At 40.0% G+C, this 23,063-nt stretch overlaps 1 protein-coding gene across 5 annotated transcripts in view; it reads right to left on the reverse strand.

The window, feature by feature from the left end:
- Positions 1 to 23,063, reverse strand: part of LOC122067583 (probable methyltransferase PMT5) — a 25,743-nt gene continuing 2,680 nt past the window's right edge. The window contains exons 5-12 of one of the 5 annotated variants that reach the window (XM_042631413.1): positions 4,550 to 4,763; positions 4,270 to 4,430; positions 3,812 to 4,115; positions 2,313 to 2,445; positions 1,855 to 2,063; positions 1,214 to 1,350; positions 531 to 751; positions 1 to 254 (exon numbers count right to left, since the gene is read on the reverse strand). In XM_042631413.1, the coding sequence (XP_042487347.1) occupies positions 1,914 to 2,063; positions 2,313 to 2,445; positions 3,812 to 4,115; positions 4,270 to 4,430; positions 4,550 to 4,763 (962 nt within the window). In that variant the 3' untranslated portion in view covers positions 1 to 254; positions 531 to 751; positions 1,214 to 1,350; positions 1,855 to 1,913. Of the gene's footprint in view, positions 255 to 348; positions 752 to 826; positions 1,351 to 1,854; positions 2,064 to 2,312; positions 2,446 to 3,811; positions 4,116 to 4,265; positions 4,431 to 4,549; positions 4,764 to 23,063 lie in introns of those variants that run through there. The other 4 variants (XM_042631415.1, XM_042631414.1, XM_042631412.1 and 1 more) reach the window with 4 other exon arrangements.

Consider the following 23,063-nt stretch of genomic DNA (forward strand, 5'->3'; position numbering starts at 1 on the left):
CATCCTTATCCCATATATTTAGCCATTCATTTGTTATCCTGATTATAATAAATCTTTAAAACAAAGCTTTATACTTCCACATGACCAACATTGATAAAGTTCAAATTGATCAACCACATTACCACTCAAATGGACTGATTGTGGGTTCAAACCCACATGCCCCACTATCGCTCATTGATCATGTGGAAACATTGCTTGCCGTATGGGGCTTCAGCTTGAGGCTATGATCACTATCATAGAGCACCCTTTTCATCCTACCCAAAAAAAAAATTTTGATCAGCAACATCGCAAATATTTGACCTAACCAACTAATATCCCCTTTGCCATATTATTTACAAATTTCTGCCATAATTTTTTAAGCTAAATTTTTATTTTGAAACTAATAATTTACATCAATAATGCCTATAGAGTATCTCTAGGCCGAACTAAAAAAACCTCTCCCCTTCATTTATATACTTTTAACTTCTCATCATATTCTCACCAAAAAAAAAAAATTCTCATCAATATTTTCAAATGATACAGAACCATACCTGAGTTCATCTCATGCTATGCTTACATCCATACCCGTATACCCGAAAACACTTATTGCAGCCCTTTTCTTTCTGTCAGTTGAGCTGAGCAATACGAAACACAGCCAGAAGCAGTCCCGGTTTGTTCAGCTTGCTAATATCTGTGGCATGTCATCGCCAAGACCTGGGAATTGCTTCCCAGACCTAGTAATTGTATTGGTAGAATTTATGAACTGAAGATTCTGGGGCAGCAATGGGAAATTAAAATAATTTAAAAAAAAAAATCATTAATAATAATATTATGTAACTCAGAAACATTCCAAAGAAATTTTTACTTCACTTCTCCACTAAATTCTTTGGTTTTGAACAGGAAACAAAGAATCCATTAGAAGTCCCATTTTCTTCGAATAATTTCCATTACATGCAACCAGATGGGACCATAAGGACTCTGTCCCTCCCCCCACCCCCCACGCCCCCCCAAAAAAAAGATGAATAAATAAATAAACAAAAATTCGTACGATAATGGATGAAAGTTAAGGAATATATGACAGAGATGGAACGATATGAAAAAGAATAGGAGCAGCATGAAAAGACACATACCAAGGCTGCTTCCAACCCCTCTGAAATAATTCATTCCAACATCACTTGTGTACGATGAAAAAAATATTGGTTAAAGAATGGGATGAATGAATTGCTACAAATACCGTAATCAATTGAACTCTTGACTGCATTTCAGGGATTCGTACTCATCTACAGCTTCAGAATAAGCCCCTGTTCCATTCTTTGATGTCCTTCCATCAGACACTCCAAGCAATGATGAGGAAAACTTCAACTGGCTGCTCTGTCATTCAGAACAGGGGACCCTTGTATCAAAATTAAGTACTCAATAAAGCATATTACCCCAATTTTTTTTCAGGGTTGGCTAGGCACATATATGGCCATATTTTCTGTTAATGATTTCCTCATACGCATATTAATTAATTTTAACAAGGTCAAAGCACATGTAGAACACAAGATTTCAAGTGACTAAATTGAACAGAAGTAGTTTAGAAAGGGAATGCAATTACGATCCCAATTATAAAAGTGATCGATGACCAACTTGATCAACTTCTAATGACTCGGCCTATTCTACAGAAACTTTAAAGATTGACTTCCAAAGGTGCCAAAGGCCCAAAGATTTGTACTAGAACTCCAAATGGCTGAAATATCCACCACAAAAATCTCATGAAATTCAAACGAATAACTTGACCAGGCAAAAGAAATTTCCAGCACAACAGCAGTTTTTTTATTTTATTGATTGCATTTTCATACCAAGTTCCCGATATAATAAGCAAGAGATACTTACTGAAGGTAGCAAAACTGATTCTTTTCCCAAAAATATGAAACCTCCCAATTTTGAGCCAATCACTTCTTCAAAAAAGGCTTTTGACAAACAAGTAGCCGCCGGTTGTTATCATTTTGGAGCTCAATAACCCGTGCATCCCAACGGATCTGTGTAACTAGTTTGCGCACATTCTCTATAGCTTGTGCTTTATCAGAAAGGACAACCCATCCCTAGCATCAAAAGGCCCATGCAAAAGAAAGGCAGAATCAGTAGTCAACTATTGATTTTGTAACTCACAGTGCAATACAGAAAAATTATTTGATGCTAAATCACAATTAATATGGGTAAATTCTAGATTCCCCTACCAACCCCACGGTGAGTGCCGACTTTTTTTTTTTTTTTGGGGGTGGGGGAGGGGGGAAGTGACGCAAGTGGGAAAATGTATGTGTGAAGAAGATCCAACTCCAAAAAGAATTTACCTCAGGTCGAAGAATTCGATCCATCTCCAACAGTAAGTCAGATAAGTCGCACTCTGAATTGAGAACTATCGAGAGCAGCCCATTAGCATAAAGCATGTCATATGTTCTGGGGTACGTGGGGAAGGGTTCACACCTGTACATAAATGGAATAACACCTTGGTCTGAGCAACGTATCAATACAAGAGGCAGGAATGAAATGGTTTGATAGTGTGCCAAATGTAAAAGCCCGTGATAAACTCCCCCTAGTTTTAAGAACATAACTTTGTTTTGGTACTCAATTTTAGGAAGATAACTTATCCAAATATCGAGAGCTTTGAACTGTATTGCATAGGGAGCGTAGTTCAAAATCACGGTGAAGAGTACCGAGATTTCATAAAATATTTCGGTTTCAACGAAGATCGGAACAAAACTAGGTGCAGTAGGAACGCAAGGTTCGTCTTCAATTCAGTTTCAACTCATTTTTGGTACAAAACAGTTCATATACAAGCACTGTTTCAATTGGTTTTCGCCTATTAGAGGGGGAAAACTACCAAAAAAAAGATATGGTATTTTTTTGCCAAATCGCCTACATTTATTGGTAGAGCAAAGTGTTGGGGACTACTACAATGCATCTACACTAATGATTTGTCGCATTTAAGCAAGATTTGTGTAAGATTAAAATTAGAAGTATATCCTTTTTCCCCAAATGTTTCGAGCCTTACCAGAACTCTATGTGGTACTAACATAGAATTTGAGGAACGGTTTCGTAGAGGTGTTCTAATTTTGGTTATACACTTGTACTTGACTTCTTGTACCCTTCATAGTGTAATAGTAAATGATTTTTCTTCATTCCTAATGCATATTTTAGTTGTTTTCATTCAATTTTGTGTATTCTAATATTAATTATGTGTACAATATGCTATATTTTAGAATGCATGAAGTACAGCATACACTACCAGCTTACGGTACAAACCAAACAACCATTTTTGTTGTGTTTTTTATTACAATTTAAAGGAATCAATAGATTTAGAAATTCTTAATTAGAGCTTCCATGAAGTTTTGGGCCAAATATGTCCATTTGACCACCACATTGGCCAGCCGAAAGATGCAGAGTTTTCAGTCAAATTTCTGTTGAAACTCAGAAAATTTAACCAAAATCTCGAATCTTGATAGGGGGCAGAATCTTATTGATTGGCAAAAAAAAAGGTTCAAAATCCAATACTAGATGCAGTAATTAATTCATTCTTAGTTGCACCCAAAAAGATATTCATCCTCAGAATCTTAAAAAAAAAGGTTCAAACTCTGTAAATTAAGATCTTTCCAAAACATTACATTAGTTTCAAACAACAAAATTTCCACAGATTCTCTAAAAATATCAGTATATTTCATGAGTTATTAAAATTTTCAAGGTAGTCCTGAAGATACCAATGGTTCTCCTAAAGTCTCACTAGGACAAAAGATCCACACTGCCTATTTTAGAAACAGAAATCAATCTTAAGAAGTTCAGATGGAAGATGTACCAGCTATGCAACACACCAGCGAACCCTCGATCAAGTATGAGGGGAAGTGTATTAGCAGCCTCGATGGGCACAACATTCATCACCCAGACTGATTTTTTTGCTTCAAGAAATGCAGCATTTAGACCTCCATAATGAGCATTCATGTCCATCACGTTTCGTACCATGTTAAATGGAGGAAGTGGGTCCTCATAACCCGGCCTTTTTGGATGATCAGAGAAAATCAATGGTGTAAGCAAAGACCAATAGTTTTTCAAAGCTGATCTCCAGACTTGTGAGTCTTCATAGAAGTCATTAGGATGCACTCCTGCAGAGACATGATAATCAACTCCTCACCTTGCATCGAAATAAGTTTTAAGGAAGAAACAAGAATAGCTCCCCGTAGATTCAAAGAATCAAATAATCAGAAACTACAGAACAAACCATTAGGTACTAGAAAAAGGGGTAGGAACAATACTTGCCATGAACTTCAAGCTCAGCAGAATTCAACTGGGAACCTGAAGACCTGTTCTGTATGGGAACCCAACGCTTACTATTAGTTCCACTTATACATGATAGGAGGGGCTGATAGTACGATTGAGTATCAACTTCTTTGCAAAGAGGAGGTACACCATCCTGCTTACTACAATGAAAAATACAAAAAAAAAAAGGGTGCAGCATTAAAATTTTGTTGAAATATAGCAAAAGAAAATAACACAAAATTTCAATAAAGAGCAATGTAAATGGTAATAGAATTCTCACCGTGATGCATAGCAATGAACATCTGAAGTTTTCTGCCAAACAAAAGTCTCTTCTTGCTTAGCTAATAAACTCCAGCAGATTGTCTGGGTAAATTCCTCAATTGGTGTTGACATGGAGCTAAGCGAACCCACTTGGAGTTTGCTTGCGGGTGATGTCAAGATAAAGAAACCTCCAGGCCTGAGCACGCGATCCACTTCAATAAGGAAGGCGCCATCTGATTTATAAAAGTATCATAAGAATTGGCAATATACCCACCCCCCCCCCCCCCCCAAAAAAAAAAAAGGAGCTAAAAGGACAGAACTAGTGAGTACTTGTGCAAATCGAATGCCCTAATAAGATAATGGAAGGCCAAAAGGATGCGAGGCAAAACAAAGAGCAATAATTCACTAATATAACACTTTAACAGAAGGAAATGCAGTTGAATCAGAACAATGAAGTTGATAATGCCCAACATGTGAAAAGCATCTTCCTTCTTAATGCACCAATTTGACCAAACTCATAATCCAGCAATAAGGAATCAATGATTTGGTCATTTTGCTTTCATTCAAGAGTAACAACGAACCAATATAGTGAATTCCCAATTACAATTGGATTACATCAAGGATCTTCCCTCAGCCCTTACCTATTCGCGCTCATTATGAACGAGTTAAACTAAAACACTCAAGACCAGGTACTGTGGTGTATGTCATTAGCTAATGATATTGTACTCATTAATGAGAGTGTAGAAGGGATAAACACTAAATTGGAGCTCTGGAGATCACACTTAAAATCAAAGGGTTTTATGATAAGAAGAACAAAGACTGAGTATATGATGTGTCCCTTCAGTCACGCTAGGAGGGGTGATGAGATTGTGAATCTAGCTGATCGGGAACTACAAAAGAGAGACTATTTTAAATACTTGGGGTCAATCATTAACAAAGAAGGAGATGTAGAGGATGATGTGTCCCATAGAATTAAAGTGGATGGATGAAGTGGAGAAGTGCGTCGGGAGTGCCTTGTGACAAACGTATGCCAGTTAAACTCCAGGGAAAATTCTACAGAACTGCAATACAACCAGCTATGACTTATGGTGCAGACTGTTGGACAGTCAAGAAAGTAATTTGAATAAACTAGGGGCAGCTAAGATGAGGATATTACGTGGGATGTGCGGCAAGACCAGGAGAGATAGAATACGGAACGACTGAATTAGAAAAAAGGTGGGGGTGGCTCCGATCCAAGACAAGCTCCGCGAGACCCTGTTGAGGTATGTTCAACGAAGGTGATGCAATTAGGCGTGTGAAGATTTGGGATTAACTCAGTATTTTGATTTGTTTCCTTTATTATTAGTGTAGGGTGTGATCAAGTTAGAAGGGAGATTCAATTTTTTATTTCAGTTGCTAATTTAGGTTACTTTCCATTTTAATTTAGTTTCCATTAATTGATGGTATTTTCCTTTAAGTAGTCATGTAAGACAATAGAAATTTCAGTTTTGGGTTTTGAAGAAGTGAAATTGATTGAAGTTTGGCCATGAGTACCTTGCGTGCCTTTCTCCCTCTCCTTCCCTGATTTTATCTTCTCCGCTCCCCTCTTCCATCTTCTCTTCTTCCCTACTTCTTATTCTCATGTTTGTTTCCTCCTTGTTTCATGGGTTACTGTTCACCTTCTCTAATGGGTGGTAAAACCAAACACCAGAAGGGAGCTTGCTGAACCCTTGTCCTTCACCGATTGACTCAGAGATTTGGGTCGAATGGTGCTGCCTTGAAGGCAACTCAAACCCTAGAGTATTATCCCCAAAGCTTGGCCCTGCTGTGAGAAATCGACTCAAAACCAAATCTGGTTCTGCAACTTGCACCAAGCTAGATTGCAGCAACGTAGTTCAAGTTTCAGGTCCTCCGTTTGAAGATTGGTTGTTTGGATTCAACACGGTTGGGGAAGGGCGAACCTGCTCCCAGATTTTTGTGAGGGTTGGAACCTTGGTCAGGTGGCTGGATCAATTTCCGGGTGTCGTTTTGCGCCTACTTCTGTTTATCGTGAAGAAGAAGAAGGTTGGTTCTCTAAATTTACAAGTAAGGACAGTTACTTATAATTACAAGAAAGCCGCCTATCCTGAAAATTATGTTCTAGTATTTCCTCTCTTACTTTGGCAATTACAGAATACCCCCTCTTCTAATTTCCTATCTCAGTTGTTCTTGTCACTTGTTATGCTATCAGTAATACGCATAATTGTTACCAAGATTACAAAAATGCCACTCAACCATTAAATTGAGATATTTTGTCATTATTGTGGGCCCTAAGCGTTCCGATTCTAGCTTTTGGAACCCGAATCCGCATCAAATGGTATCAGTGTGAATTTCTTACAATTTCCTAACCATGACAGGTCACATCACCAATGCTGAATTGCACAAATTGTATCGTGAGGTACTTGAGAATCAACAGAAGATCGATGCCAAAGTTGAGAAGAATGAGGCAAACTATGACAAGTTCATGGACGAGACTCAAGGTGCCCTCACTAAGATTTTTGCCTTTATGCAGATGTTTGAAACGCGAGTTGACAAAGGACCGTCTACACCACCTCCTTAGTTTCATGCCCTACGAATTGATGATACACCTCACAGACAGCAAAGTGATCCTGTTATACCCCAAGATGTTACTAGGCAATTTTCTAATAAAGATTATGACATCAAAGTTAAGGTTCCAAAGTTCAGTGGTGAAAAGGGACCTGAAGAATTCCTTGACTGGCTTACCAAAGTGTAGAGGATTTTTGCCTATAAATCTCTTCTGGACGAGAAAAAGTGTGAACTCGTCTTCACCAAGTTTATTGGGTATGCATGTTTATGGTGGGATGATATACTGCACTCCAAGTTTGTTAGACGACTTGGACCCATTACCAATTGGGAGTTCATGAAGCAGATTCTCACTGAGAAATTTATCCCTCTTAAATATGAGAAGGTGATGTTTTATAAACTGCTTAATTTTCAACAAGACAACAAGGATGTGGACACCTACACCCTCAAATTCCACAAACTATCTTCAAGGTGTCGACTTCAGGAAACAGACCAGCAACGGGTGATGCAATATGTCAGTGAGCCAAGCATTGAGATCCAACTCGAACTGGCTAACACTGATTTCAAGTTCATTGATGTGACAGCAGCTCTAGACAGCTGAAGAGAAGTCCTTTATTGGAAGATTATGATCAAGAGTCCTTCAGTTTATAGACCTCCACCACATATGGAGGAAAGGAAACCTGAATCTCGCAAAGTTGAAGATAAATGGTCAGAATTCAACAAGGATAGAGATTGGGTGAAGAACATAAGATGCTATAGTTGTGGCGAAAAGGGTGGTCACTACTCCAACAAGTGCCCCAATAGGACTTGTTCTGTGAATGCAGCAGAGAAGCAACTGACAGAAAAGAGTGATGATGTTGATCCTGATTTACATCCCTATCCCCTCGATGCCGATGATATTGACTATGATGATGATAAAGTCGAAACTCATTCCGCTAGTCTTACATCCTTCTCAAATAGACTAGCTGACACAGCTTCTCTCTCTAGACAAAAGGGTACTCTTCTGTATAGTTATGATCCTATTGATATTCAAACAGTTGTTGATATTAGGGCAAAAGCAAACTTCATCTCTGCTGAATTCGTTCGAACACACAACCTTCCACAAAAGCAACTTTTCGAGAAGATTCACGTGCAAGGTCAACCCACAGCTTGAGAAGAGGCCACTACAATTGTTCGAGTACATCTACAGTTTGGGCCATTACAATACCATGTATCTTGCTTGGTCACCCCATTGGCGCACTGCGACATTCTTTTAAGGCAACCTTGGCAACGACATGCTGTATTCTCTACGATGGTTCACGGAACCTTATTAAGGTGAAGCAAGGAGGTCGTACGTATTAAATGGCGCCACACGCGTTATCAGACATGCCACGTCGTCAACAGTCTCCTGCTCCAATGACGCATCAGCCTACGTCGTCTTTTTTTTTTTTTTTTGCCAATCATTTAACATGTAGAATTTTCCTTTTTTCTTTTATTCTTAAAACGTTAAAAAGAAATATTAATTGATGGAAAACTAGGGGTGGGCGGGTGGGTAGGTTTGCAAAAACCCTCGATTATATCCTAAATACATACAGCCCTAGTTATCCTAGCCAAACCGATGCAGAACTTTCTTCTCCCCCAGTGCACGAGGCTCCCTATAGTGCAGGGTCTAGGAGGGGCAAATGTACGTAGCCTTCAAAACCCTATTTTTGTTCGCTATAGGCTCACCCAAGTGTGCAATAGCCAAGTATTCAAGAATGATGGTGATTCTATAAACAAACTAAAGATTTCAAAGGGCGTGGAAATTTGGTAAATTAAACAGAATCTTAAAGGGTACTTTGGAATGAAAAAAAAAAAACCCATTTAGTATTATATAGTGTCAAATTATTTTTTGTGCTTAGCAGGGCTGTCAAGAATTCATTATCTCATTCCTCCTTTCATAAAAGTAGGTTGGGCGATGGATTGCCTTGATAGTGGACGTAATGCATGTATGACACTTTGGCTTGACTGATCTATATGGTACGTTAGGTAAACAGCTGGTACCTTATTATAGTCTGTCGTCATAAGCCTGTGGCTAATATGTAGTAGTGAATCAGGTTGACAACCGGCACTTATTATAATTAGCCATAACCAATCAATCTTTTTGCATGCATCCTTGCACTCATCCTAGCTTGGAATCTCCATGTAGCCGACCCCATTAAGTTGGGATAAGGTTTTGGATGTTGTTGTTATTGTTGTTGCGGCTAAAGGGTACTTTGGAAGCCATATAGAGTTTGGATACAGAAGGGATTCTTATTTAAAAACAGGGAGACACTTTGAATGGAAGGATAATTATGGATAAAGGAAGAAGAAGAGGGTCTTTTTTTTGGAGGGGAGAATAAGAATATAGAAGAGGAGAGGGTAATCGAGAGGTAGTCTTCAACCTCTAATAAGAGGAGGCGGAGAGACCTGTTTGATTTTAGGGGATCGATTTCACCCATATGGAGTCGGACAGACTCGAAAATCCAAGGATAAGTCCATTACTCCCTAACCTATTGAATCCAACACTCAAACCACTGTATCAGTTGCTTGAAGACTCACTGTAATCAAATGAAACAAGGAGTGGCAGAGAGATCAGAATAAAGTTTTTCTGAGTTCTGATTCTTTTATCACAATGGCGAAACTAATGCTGACAGGAACCTGGGAATTGGGATCAGAGTCGCCCTGAAGAAGCAAACGATTCCCTGAAATATCAAGTTGAACTGAGTTACACAAGTGTAACTCCAACAAACCCAAGCAGACTTACAGATATCGTCAGTACGGTAACCCAGAAGAAATAACAGAAATAACATCAGTTGAAGAATAAGAAGAGAGGGAAACTAGATCGCAGGGAAGATGGGGGAAGAAAATAAACGACAGCAAAGTTGCCCTGGGCCATGCAGACTTCAACTAGAACAAAACCCATTCCGTTCTTCAAATAATCAAATCTAAATCCCAATAGCAGGTTACATGCATATAAATAAAAGAAGAAGCCCAACTGGAAAAGAAACCAATTCTAGTTAGGAAACTAAATCCTATGTAGCTATCTCCTACTTGACCCAGCCAAATAAAATTTAAAATTACATGTCCATCCCAAAATAGAAATAAATAAGATCATAAAATATCTTACTAGACCAAAGACCCAAGTTGGACCCAGTTCATCTCCGTCTAGATTTCCAAACAAGTTCAGGCTGATCCATAGAAGCGCTACTGCATCAATTCCCCCATTGTTGAGAAAAACTTCTCCATGAGTTTTGTAGAACGGTAGAAATACACATGAATGGGAGGGCTAGTAATGCAGAAGTAGTTTACAAGTAAACTACCCCAGCAATGTATTACAACTCCAAACAAGACAAATAAAACTCGCTTAACTAACTTGACAATAATCAAAAGTAAACCCAGGAGAACAAGTAAATAAGTCCAGCAAATAAGCCCCCAAGGATACAGTGGACATGCAGCAGCAAAACCAGCCCAAAAGCCAACCCAATAGGAGAGAGAAGGACCTACGATAGGGTTGGAGAGAGAGAGGTGCGGCTGGGGCTGTGGGGCTCGAATTGAGCTACAAACTTGGTCGATTGTAGGACCCTAGGAGGGTACAAAAACCCCCAAATATGAAGAGCTTCTGACGGCTAGTTTGAGAGTTATATGCTTTCTTGATTTTCAGACCTAGGAGAGAGAATCTGAGAGAATTCTTCAAGAACTGTAGTAGGGCTGCCTGGGCAGCAACAAGAAGAGGATCGAGTGATCCTTGGGTGGTTGTGAACACCCTCTGAAAAGGCTAGGAAGATCACAAAGATCAATTGGGGAAGGAAAAAGAGATCGATCTCTCTCCTAATTCCTCCATAGGTGTTGGTCGGTTCTGTCTTTTGAAGTTCTGAACATATTTGATTTTCTTAGGATTCTTCAATGTCAGTAAGCAGTAACAACAAGCACTAACAATAGCAGTATCAATAGAGAGAAAAGAAACAAGATAAGTGTGGGTGGGATTGGCTATCTCAGCTCGGGCATCTCACCCACAGCTATCCCGGTTGTTTAAGCAATTGACTGCAATCATTTATCATTCAAATCTCATAATTGAGAGTACATAAGTTCCTCTATATATTGAGGATAAATTAACAGTCAAACCATAACTAGGAGTTAAGACTCCAAGTAGGATTAGACCTTACATAATAAGAGTTGGACTCCAAATAGGACTAGACTAGAACTCCAACATGGAGTAGATAACTAACTAGTCATTCACTAATAGGGAAACCTAAACTGACTCAAACTGAAATAACAAAGGAAATAGACTCAAAACAGGACTGTAACTAAACTAATGAATTAAATCTTGTTTTAATCATTCACTAATAGGAAAACCTAAACTAATTCAAACTGAAATAACAAAGGAAATAGACTCAAAACAGGACTCTAACTAAACTAATGAATTAAATCTTGTTTTCCTACTTCCTCTCATATTTTACGCCCATTAAAGTGGTCCATTACAAAGAAAACTCATGGGATCAAATGTCTAACACATACATAACCCAACCCAAAGCTTATTTGCAATAAAATAAGCCCATTAAGTGACTTATCTACATCAGCTAGCAGCTTTTTGTCTGCAACTCACAAAAAATCTAATATATGAAACTTCGGGGTTGCATCCACGTCTGGAAAAAACTGTGGGTGCGAATGAACTAATGATAGGGAATGATTTTCAGTCACTGACTTCAATCATTACTTGATCTAACGCATCTCACGATCAAAAGATCTCCCAACGATCATTGGAAAAAGATCTCTTCGATTTTAATCTAATCGTGGGGTTTCACATATGCAATCGGAACATCAATCAATTACTCAGCTTCAATCTTGAAGGGACCATTCCATCTTGATCGCCACTTTCGTTGTCCACCCATGATCCGTCATCTAAGGATTTCAAAATGTAAATCACGGTATTCTAGAAGTCGGACTACACTTGCACCATCTGGGTACCCAATGCTGGTGCTTTGTTCACTCTACATAGGATTGTTCTCAAGCTCACGAGCAATGATAAAGCAGAGGATCCAACCTCAACCAAAAAAAGAAGGGAGCTGAAAAACCTTTAGTTAAATATTTCCTTTAAGTGGTACTGACTTTCACCATCCTCTGTTATGAAATATGATAACAAATTATTAAGACTATTTTTTAGGGACAGTTTCCTGGATGGCCCACTTAGGAAGGTATTCATGTATGGCCCTAATATCTACCTCGTGGTAGGTGGAGTGGGGATCAAATTCTAAGCAACAAGTAATGGACCTAGGTACCCTAGTCACATGTTAAGTTTCAATCCGAATAGAGTTTCTTATGCGGAAAAATAATGCCTTGAAAACCCAGTAGGAAAATGAAATTATTAAAAAAAATCTGAAAACAAATGGATGGCTGAAGTGCTGAATATACAAGGGAAAATGTCGATACACTGGTATATGATTGAATTTGGCTCATTTCAAATGTGGCCAATCCAAACCATGTGAACCGGTCGACATTGCTCCATCACCCTTGTGGCACAATAAGGTGGCGTACTATTGGAATATGTAATTTAGGGTGTTGCAAGGACATTTCTGGGCTTTCCCCCTCCCACGAACTCTAATTAATAAGAGTTGGCTAGAGGGGTTGCAAACTTGTAATTTTCTTCCCTTTTGTTTTATGATCCTCTATAATAATAAAGGCTTGACTGACCTCTTTGGTCATTCAAGCTTTCTACCCTAGTTTTTCTGTTAACATGGTATCAGAGCCAAAAATTCTAATCTAGGTTTTCAACCTCCCTCCTCTCTTCTCTCTTTGTATCATAAGCATTCATCAAACCATCCTCCACCTTGTTCTCTCCTTTTGTCTCTCTAAATCCCTCAGCACTAATGAGGTGATTCTTATGAATCTAGGTGCTGCCCTCTATCTCACCTCAACGGTATAAACCCTAAACCCCTACAAGATATCAATTGAAGTAATTTCCCTACCTGCGATTTTTATTCTTCCCTTGTTGGGGTTTGATTCTTCCTACTATTAAGATCAAGCCTCCTCCTTTTGAAGATCAAATACTGCACTTAGATGTATCTGTCCTTGCTTACAAGATTGAAGACCCTACATTTGTGATTTTTCAGAAATCAAGGTTTTGGAACAAAACCCTGACTCCATCGATTTTAGGGTTCCCCCTTTCATATCCAGCTGATATTTGGAAGAGCCTCAACTCACCCTAAACAGGAATTCGACCATACATGTGGCCCATCTGCCAAGGTTTTGTGTGTGATCTCTCCTTTTCTCCAATTTTAGGGTTTTCAGAAAACCCTAATTTTTCAATCTCACTAGTCACTTGTCAGAAGCAGATAATTTTTGGAGGAGTGATTCCATATCCCTACGTCGCACCTCGATCCAAATTTGAGCACTTTTTGATAGTTGAGAATTTGGATTTATCCCTACTAGAGTCGATTTCTCCTTTTGCCATCATGTCTGATGTGACTATTGCACCTTCAGAACCTAATAGGCAAGGTTGTAATGAGTACATGCCTTTTGATGCTAGCTCTGTGAAATAGGAGGGAACTAATTACCTCATATGGTCCAGCCGCATGGTTTAAAGTATCTCCGATACCGATACGATACCCTCCAATACGTATCTCAAATTTAGTCGACAGATACGGTTACTAATACCGATACTTTAATCCTTGATGTTTAGCATATCTTAGCGTATCTCCAATATGATACGATACCCTCCGATACGTATCTTATATTTATCCGACTGATACAGTGACCGATATAGATACTTTAATCCTTGGGTCCAGATCTACCTATCTAACTATTGCTGGTCGAGGGCTTACTGGACACATCACTGGAACTTCTACAAAGCCCTCTAAAGAGGGTTCCCCTCAGAATCAATGGATCACCAATGACTCTTTCGCAATTTCATTTTTAATCAACTCTATGCATCAGTCTATTACTAGAGGTTTTTTTATGTTGGATACAGCTGTCCAGATCTGGTCCTTTGGCAAGGACTATGAACAAGTAGGGAATGATGCTAAGGTGTATAACCTTCGTAAGCGAGTTGATGGAGAATCCTTAGGAAAGGGAGGGGACATCAGAGTAGAGAGGGGGAAAAGGAGGATCACACTCACACATTCATTCAATAATCAAATTGCTCTCTAAATCTTCAATCGATTACAACCAATATATAGGAAAATAGGAACATGAAATTAGAAACTTAACTGAAATGGAAACTAGCCTAAACTAGGAAACAACTATAAAAAGGAAACCAAAGCAAGGAAGTAAATCCTACTCCTACGTTCAAGTCTGGAAAAATAAAAGCATGAAATAAAATACTAAGTAAACTACTAATTTTATTTCCAACCCTTGTTGGACCAAAACCCTAGGCTGGACCGATTCTTTTTGGCTCTTGGCTTCCAAAGCCGGTCATGCTGGTCCAACCAAGAAAGGGCAATCGTATCTGCATCAACTCTCCTCCTCTGAAAAGAACTCGACTCCGTCGAGTTAGGGAAAGAACCGAGGAGACCGTCTGAAGGAATACGCTGAATGAGGAATGATCCCACCATCTTCTTGAGCTTAATTTCAAGGAGATCTTTGGCAGGATGAAACTTCATAGTCTTGTTAGCATGCTTGAAGGCATAGGTATTGGCATAGCCACAATGCTGTACTTTCTTATCAAACAACCAAGGTCAACCAAGAAGGATATGGCACACCTTCAGAGGGAGAACATTACATTGGACTGTATCCTTAAATCCATCAATAGAATATGTGACTAAGCACTTATTTGTGATTTTGAGATTAGTGTTGTTCACCCAAGCAACCTTGTAAGGATTAGGATGTGGTTCTGTATTCAATCCCAGCTTACGAACAACGTCTTCAGAGACAACATTAGTGCAACTGCCTCCATCAATGACCAAGGTTAGCAACTGATCATTGCACTTCACACGAGTCTGAAAAATACTACTGCGGCGCCAATCTTCATTTTCAGTGGCCTTCTGAGTGGTCAACACATGACGAATGACATAAAAAGGATGTTGGTCATCGTCACTGAGAGTGTCATTGACTTCACCTGTTGCACGCTCTTCTCTTAAATCAACTGTGTCAGAACCAAGTTGTTCTTCGGGAATATATGGTATAGGAGAATCCTTATCAATAAAAGCAACCAAACAGCTGGGACATTGGGCACTGATATGTCCAAATCCATGGCATGAGTAGCACCGAACTGTAAATTTTGAAGAATCAGAAGGTTTATCTGAACCACGCCGAGGGGGTGAGTATGGGCGAGTAGGCTGTGAAGATGACATTTCAGAAACATGTCGCGGTGGAGAATACGGCCGACTAGGTCATGAAGAAGCCATAGATGTAGCACTTGCCTGTGGTTTGCTAGATGACCTCTCTTGGGTAGGAGACTGTTGCCAAACGGAACTAGTACCTCGAGAAAAAGTATCTGCAAAATTTCTCCGGTTGTATGGGCGTTTCAGACTTTCCTCAACCTGATATGCTACTTGTACGGCGTCTTCCATGGTAGGCAATCGACTAGATGCAAGAGCAGCACTAAGTTGAGGGTGCAAACCATTGCGAAATTGTGCCACTAATACTTCTTCATCCCACTCAAAGTCAGAACGAGTGGCCAAATAATAAAATCTAGCAACATACTCTTCAACGGTCAAATTCTCTTGTTTCAACTGTGCAAACCTGAGATGCATGCGTTGCTTGTAATCAGAAGGCAAGAATCGCCGATTCATGACTTCATACATTTCAGCCCAAGTAGTGACCAACCCAATGCCTCGGGTTCGGTTCTGTTGTTGTTGCTTGATCCACCAGACTCGAGCCGTGCCTTTCAGTTTGGCCTCTGCAAATAGGATCTTTCGAGCCTCAGTCAACCCGTACCATCTGAAGAATGTATCTAAACTGTGAATCCAGTCAAGGTACAATTCTGGATTATTGTCTCCATAAAAATCAGGGACATCCAGTTTTGCTGCTCTTTCTGCTCCATCATCATGTCTACCAGTCCCATATGGTGGTGGAGGTGGTGGTGGTGGTGTATGATGTGGTGGTGGTGGTGGTGTTACTGACAGATCCTGTGGGGTGGTGTTGGAAGAATTCCCAGACTGAATGGGACTCTTTCCTTTATCTGCTGCCACCAAACGATCAATAGAAACTTGCATAGATTCCACCATTGTTTTTAGGGACGTGACCATGTTAGTGAGAGCATCAAATTTTGTATCAGTTTCTCCTTTATAGGAATTCAGCTGTTGAACAACTTCACTATTGGCTACCATGGTGATGAGCAACAAAATAACACTCAAAGAATAATGATAGAATAGTAAATAACTTTTTTTTTTGGCAAAATTGTAATTTAATTTTTTTTTTCGGGAAGTTCAAATTAAACCACAAAAGGGTGTGTCAGTCACGTGTGGGACAGGGGTTTAATTGGAAATAAAAATATATGGGACAAAAAGGGGAATAATAGAGAAAGGGAGAGGTATTTCTGGCAAGTAAAAAGAATTTAAATTAAAAGAAGGAAGAAAATGAGATTGTGGGTTGAGGTTTCACCGACAAAGGAGAGGAGGGGATCTCCTTCTTGGAGATAGAACTAGAGGAGAAAGGCGGAAGCCCAAATCGAACCAGGTATGTTCCTCTCTATCTCTTCGTCTTCGTCTTCTTCTTTTTGTCTCTACTCCTCTTCTGTTCTTCTTCTTCGTCGACTCTCTCCTCTTCTTTTTCTTCTTCTTTCTTCTCTCCTTCTGTTCTTCTCGGTTCTTTTTTTTTTTTGGCTGCCGNTTTTTTTTTTTGGCTGCTGTCGGAAGGAACAGAGAAGGCGGAAGGGCAGGGAGGTTTTGGGATTTTTTTTTTGCTGCTGTCGGAAGGAACAGAGGAGGCGGTAGAGAAAAAGGGGGCTCGATTCTTCTCTGGATAGAGTCGGGCTTTTTTTTTCTTTTTTTTTTTGTTCTCAGTATCGGTGGAAGCCGACACAAAGAATGGGAAGGGAAGAAGAAAGATGGGGAAGGAATAGGATCATTCGGCTCTGATACCAAGTTGATGGAGAACCCTTAGGGAAGGGAGGGGACATCAGAGTAGAGAGGGGGAAAAGGAGGATCACACTCACACATTCATTCAATAATCAAATTGCTCTCTAAATCTTCAATCGATTACAACCAATATATAGGAAAATAGGAACATGAAATTAGAAACTTAACTTAAATGGAAACTAGCCTAAACTAGGAAACAACTATAAAAAGGAAACCAAAGCAAGGAAATAAATCCTACTCCTACGTTCAAGTCTGGAAAATAAAAGCATGAAAGAAAATACTAAGTAAACTACTAATTTTATTTCCAACCCTTGTTGGACCAAAACCCTGGGCTGGACCGGTTCTTCTTGGCTCTTGGCTTCCAAAGCCGGTCATGCTGGTCCAACCAAGAAAGGGCAGCCGTATCTGCATCACGAGTTCATACCACTGCTCAGAAAGAACTCTCTATCTCTAAATATTATACTAAACTTCGAAGTCTGTGGTATGAGCTTGATCACTATGCAGACTATCAACCTACTGGTGCTTCAAACACCGCTGCCTAGCGCAAGCATGTGGACAAATTCAAGGTGTATGATTTCTTGGCTGGTTTGAATGTTGAGTATGATTAAATCCATGTCCAGGTCCTTAGCAGAGATCTCTTTTCCCTACTCTGGTTCATACAGAGGAGTTTCGTCGCACTACTATGCTTCATCCTTGCACTACTGAAAAATCAGCCCTACAGATTGTTTCTACTCCTACTTCAGATAGGACATCTCGCACCGGTGATACTACCAAGGAAGTTGTTAGATGTGAGCATTAGAACAAGCCATACCATACCAAGGCCATATGTTGGGAACTCTACGGTAAACCGGCTGATTTTGAGGCAAAGCGTGGTTGTGGTCAATCCAAAACCAAAGCCAAAATCAGGTTGAGACTGTTGAAACGCCACCTGCAACTGATTTTGATCTTCCCCAGGAAAAACTCCAAGCTTTCCAATGTATGTTAAAGATTTTTACTTCATCAACTACTTCAACTCCTGCCAATTCAACCAAAGCTCCATGTTACGACTTTGCTCATTCAGGTTTTTTGTTTGGTGGTCACTGTGCATTGGTAGTCTCCAATCCTTAGATCATTGACTCCAATCCCACTGATAATATGGCTGGTTCTTCCAATTTGTTCCACCATTATGCTCCCACTTCAGGCAAAGAGAAAGTTCGGGTAGCAGATGGCTCCCTATCCTCCGTCTTTGGAAAGGGTTCTATTCAGTGTTCTTCCTCTATTACTTTATCTTCAATTTTATATATCCCTAATTTTACAACTAACCTGTTATCCATTAGTAGTCTTACGAAGGACTTGAACTTCAAAGTAACATTTTTTCCTTTCCATTATATTTTCTAGGATCTGGTAACAGAGAAGACGACTGGATGCGGTAAGGTGCAAGGTGTCACGATCCAAACCCAGATGTCAGGTGAGGGTACACCCCTCATGGGCGCCGATCAGACAATCAACAAATACAAACAAAACATCCATAACAAACTTCATCAATTCAAATCTTAAACAAAAAAATCAACAATTGTCATAAATCTCAAGTACTCCTATTGGATGGATCCTTGGCACCCTTTAGGAATCCTTTCCTCTCTGATTACTCCAAGGACCATCTACTCTAGCCTTCCCAAATCTGCTCCTGTTTCTCTATCATTTCTCCCCTGGGCTGGTCCCCCCTTTCTCTCCCCCTTCTCTTGTTGACCTCTGGTCCTCCCTCCCTTTGTTACTTCTAGGGCATCGAGGAAGGGAAGATGAATGCACTTGGCTGCCCTCTTCCAATAGGATTTTCTCCTCGGCCTTTGCTTGGTCCTTCATCAGTTCCTCTGGCCCTGTGGTTCCTTGGCGCAATCTCGTCTGGTTCAAGGGTCATATTCCCCGCCATAGCTTCACTGTCTGGTGTTCCCTCTCCAACTACCTCCCAACGCAATCCTTTCTCATATACCGCCACATCCCTGTTAACCCCTCCTGTTCCCTCTACCCTCATGGCTCTTAGGACACTTCTCTTCTACTCTTTTCCTGCCCCCTCTCTTCCTCAGTCTGCAAAATTGTCCTCTCTAGATGTTGACCCTCCAGCAGGCCTATTCTTTCTTTCGACAGGGAATGGATCCAGATTGACATGACCTTTGCGGGCTCCTACATTTGTGACTCTGGGAAAACTAGCTTTTTGTGCAACCATAAACCACTTCTGGATGGAGTGTAACATCCATAGATGGTCATCCAATTCTCGCTCTGTGGACAAGATTTGGAAAGCCATCTACTTTGATGTTACCTCCAAAATCCAATATTTTCATCCCCACCCAGTCCCAAACACCCATAAGAACAGGCATATCATTGCCTCCTGGAGTTTACTGGTTGACACCATCCCCCACACTTGATGTCCCCATCTCTTTCTTTGACGCTATGTCTCTCCCCTCCCCCCTTTTTTGGTTGTATCCCCTTGATTCCTGCTGGTTTAGATTTTCTTGTTGCTTTGATGTATTCCCCCCCTGTAGGCTTTTCCTTGTTCTTTTAACCCTCCCTTCCCCCTTCTATCATTTGTATATACTTTTCTCCTTTGGTAATGAATTTATTTATTCATCCCAAAAAAGAAAAAGGTATGCCCCAGTTAAAATTCAAAATCCATATTATTAGAGTTTACCTCTAAATGAATCACTACACCCTTTTCAAAAACAAATAAAGTTTTCGTGTTGCCCTCGAATTCCGCTCCAATCATACATTCATCTCAATTATCTTTGATGTAAAAATAATGGATTAAGCTCAACAGTTCAGTAAGGGGAAAATAGTAAGACGACAACACAGAGCAAACAATTAAATAAAAACAATGGTTAAAATAAGCAATTTTAGTTTCTCAAATCACACTTTTAATAAAACACATTTATTTGAAATACCCCTTTTTATCACATTAGCTCGCACTGAGGGAAATAAGCTGCTACTGTCCATAGTACAAGAGGCAAACTCCGCCCCCACAATCACATGATCACATAATCGCACTGTTGTCACCACTGTGACTAAATATATACACCACGGTGCACAGTGGGTATAAGTCCCGCGGCTCAACGGAACACCCCTCTTTGGTCCAATACGGAGCAGTCTATTTACCCTCACACACTTTCACAACCACAACAGTATCTGGGTCTCCTGGGTCTACTCCCAGCCCCTAAAATCTGATTCCCTCTAGACTGTGGCCCCCTCCTAAGATGCCTCTTGGATCTGGCGCAAAATCCTTAGCTCTAGGCCTTCTACTCTTTGTGCGAATACTTCTCTTTAGATGGACCCTTGGCACCCTTCGAGCATCCTTCTCCCCCTGATCTCTTCCAGATCTATCTATTCCTCTAGTCTAAATAGGCTGGCCAAAGTTAATGCCATCCTCTCTGCTGAGGGATGGTCCCCCCCTTTCCCCTCCTCCCCTTGCTAATCTCTGGTCCTCTCCCCCTCCTCCTATCCCTCCTGATCACCATGGTATAAAGGATAAAATCTTGTAGCTCCCCTCTCCTATTGGAATGTTCACCTCCACCTTTGCTTGGGAATTCATCCGCTCCAAAGGTCATCTTGTGCCTTAGCGCAATATCATTTGGTTTAAAGGCCATATCACTCGCCATAGTTTCACAGCCTAGCGCGCTATCTCTAATTATCTCCTCACCCAGTCTTTTCTCATCCATTGGCACATTAGGTCCCACCCTCTTGCTGTCTCTGTTGGAACAGCGAAAATGTTGACCACCTTTCCTTTTCCTGCCCATTTTCTTCTTCCATATAGAAGAAAGTTCTTTCCTCCAGCTGGCCCTCCTGCTGAAGAATTCTTCCTTTCTCTAGAGAGTTGATCTGGATTGACATGACTTTCCAGATCATGACTTATAGAGGCCATACTGTTTGTGACACTATTGGGAAGCTTGCTTTTGGAGCCACAATCTCTCATATTTGGATAGAGCTAACCTCCGTAAATGGACTACCAATTCTCATTCATATGATAAGACTTAGAAGGACACCTATTTTGAAGTCAGCTCCAAAATTGGTTGTCTTAGTCAGAGACATGTTCGTGACTCCCCTAAAAATAGGTTGACGATCTCTTCCTGGGGTCTCCCTCCATCCATCATCTCCACCCCCTGATGTATCCGCTCTCTTACTTGGGGTTTTAGTTCCCCTTTTGTTTTGCCTCCTTTGAGGTTTAGCTCCTTTTGCCCCCCACTTCCCTTGCATATTCCTTCCCTTGGTTATAAATTTATTTATTCACCCAAAAAGAATTAGAAGTTGATCAACTGCTCAAATTCAGATTATGTTGGATGTAGGGATACGAAAAAAGCATTGATTTTGTCTTCTGCATACTACTGAAGCAGTATCTTGGAGGAGCATTAAGCAACTTATATTGGCTTCTTCAACTGTAGAAACTGAAGTAAGAGCATGTTATAAGGATGTCTCTCATGCATTTTTCTTAAGGAAAGTCATCACAGATAATGAAATAATACCCTCTGTTGAAAGGCCTATTCGGGTATACTATGACAATGTTATGGCAATGAGTATAAGGAAAGCATTCGGAATCAATAAGTAGCAGTCATTAGCAATTGATCATAATGGAACTAAAAGATATAAATGTTGATCCCTTCACTTAAGATCATATACCTAAAGTGTTTGCCGTATGGGTTGTATGGGATTGTATGGAACTTTAAGTGTCACAAATCATGTTTAAACTGTTTGATGTATACATTAGTGATTCCCAAGGTCATTCTCATGACTTGTAATTCACAGTTTATAATTCCGATTAAGAAAACTCTCTACCATTTTATTTTACTGTCATTACTCATGTATATGTGTACACTTTAAGTTAAGCAATGACAAGTGTCCATTAGTTTATAGGGTGCTTTTGTTGGATCTAGAGTTGACCATTGGGTTTATTCATAAAGACTCATCTACCACACTGAAACTCGATTTGAGAAGGATAATCCATCGTGATACATGGAAGATCTCATTTCGATATGCACCGCCATGATTCGTGGATTGAAGATCGCATTTCGAACATGATGATGCTCCTTGGGTTAAAGTTTTGCATGGCCATGCATCAATTTGAACTTATACCATTTAATTGGCATGTGGCAGTATACACCAAGTGGGAGAATGAAAGCTAATGTGGCCAATCACTACCACGTCAGCATGTGGTTAGAGGTAAGTGGGTGACTCAAGGATAACTATCTTGATGAAGGTAGTTATCCAAGAGAAAATAAAGGGGATGTAGCTAGTCTTGGGTAAGAAAGTCTAACAGATTGACTCTTTTCTCTATCCATCTCTGAGAAGTAAGGAGAGACGAACCCAAAAGGCTAAAAGACTACTTCCAGGCTTCCAAGCATTACCACAATAGGGTTCTTGTAGCCGCCGCCGCCGCCGCCGCTCACTGGAGAATGGGAAGCTTCACAAGGATTGGTCTGAGATGGCGAACCTCGACCAAATGGTGGAGGTGAGTTCCACATTCTCCACCTTTTCAGTTTCACTTTCAGGAATATGATTTTGTTTTATGGTAGGACTGGGAAAACAAGCCACCACAGTGCCACAGTGAGCAATATATAGCCATGTACTCGTTTATGTTTGATGGAAGGACTGGTTTCTAGTTTTTGGAATTAAGAATTTTATCTCCGTAGGGTTCAATTGTCAAACTAGATATCATTAATGGTGAACAGTGCTCTTATCGTTTCTTATATAAATCTTAAGTCTTCCATTTGTCTGATTGTTTCTCTCCATTTTCTCCTTACAACCCTTGAATTAGCTGTGAAAGATTTCAGAAGGCCTATCAATACCCAATTCACCCCCCAACTGGATTGCATACTGATCAACAGAAAGTACCAACACTCTTTGCTAAGCTATATTCTGAAAAATATGTCAAGCATTTAGAAATCATTTCTCATTATTTGAGGTAATTCATTCTCTTTTTTTTTTTTTTTTTTTTTTTTT

Source organism: Macadamia integrifolia, unplaced genomic scaffold (assembly GCF_013358625.1).
Source record: "Macadamia integrifolia cultivar HAES 741 unplaced genomic scaffold, SCU_Mint_v3 scaffold2987, whole genome shotgun sequence".
NCBI lineage: Eukaryota > Viridiplantae > Streptophyta > Magnoliopsida > Proteales > Proteaceae > Macadamia > Macadamia integrifolia.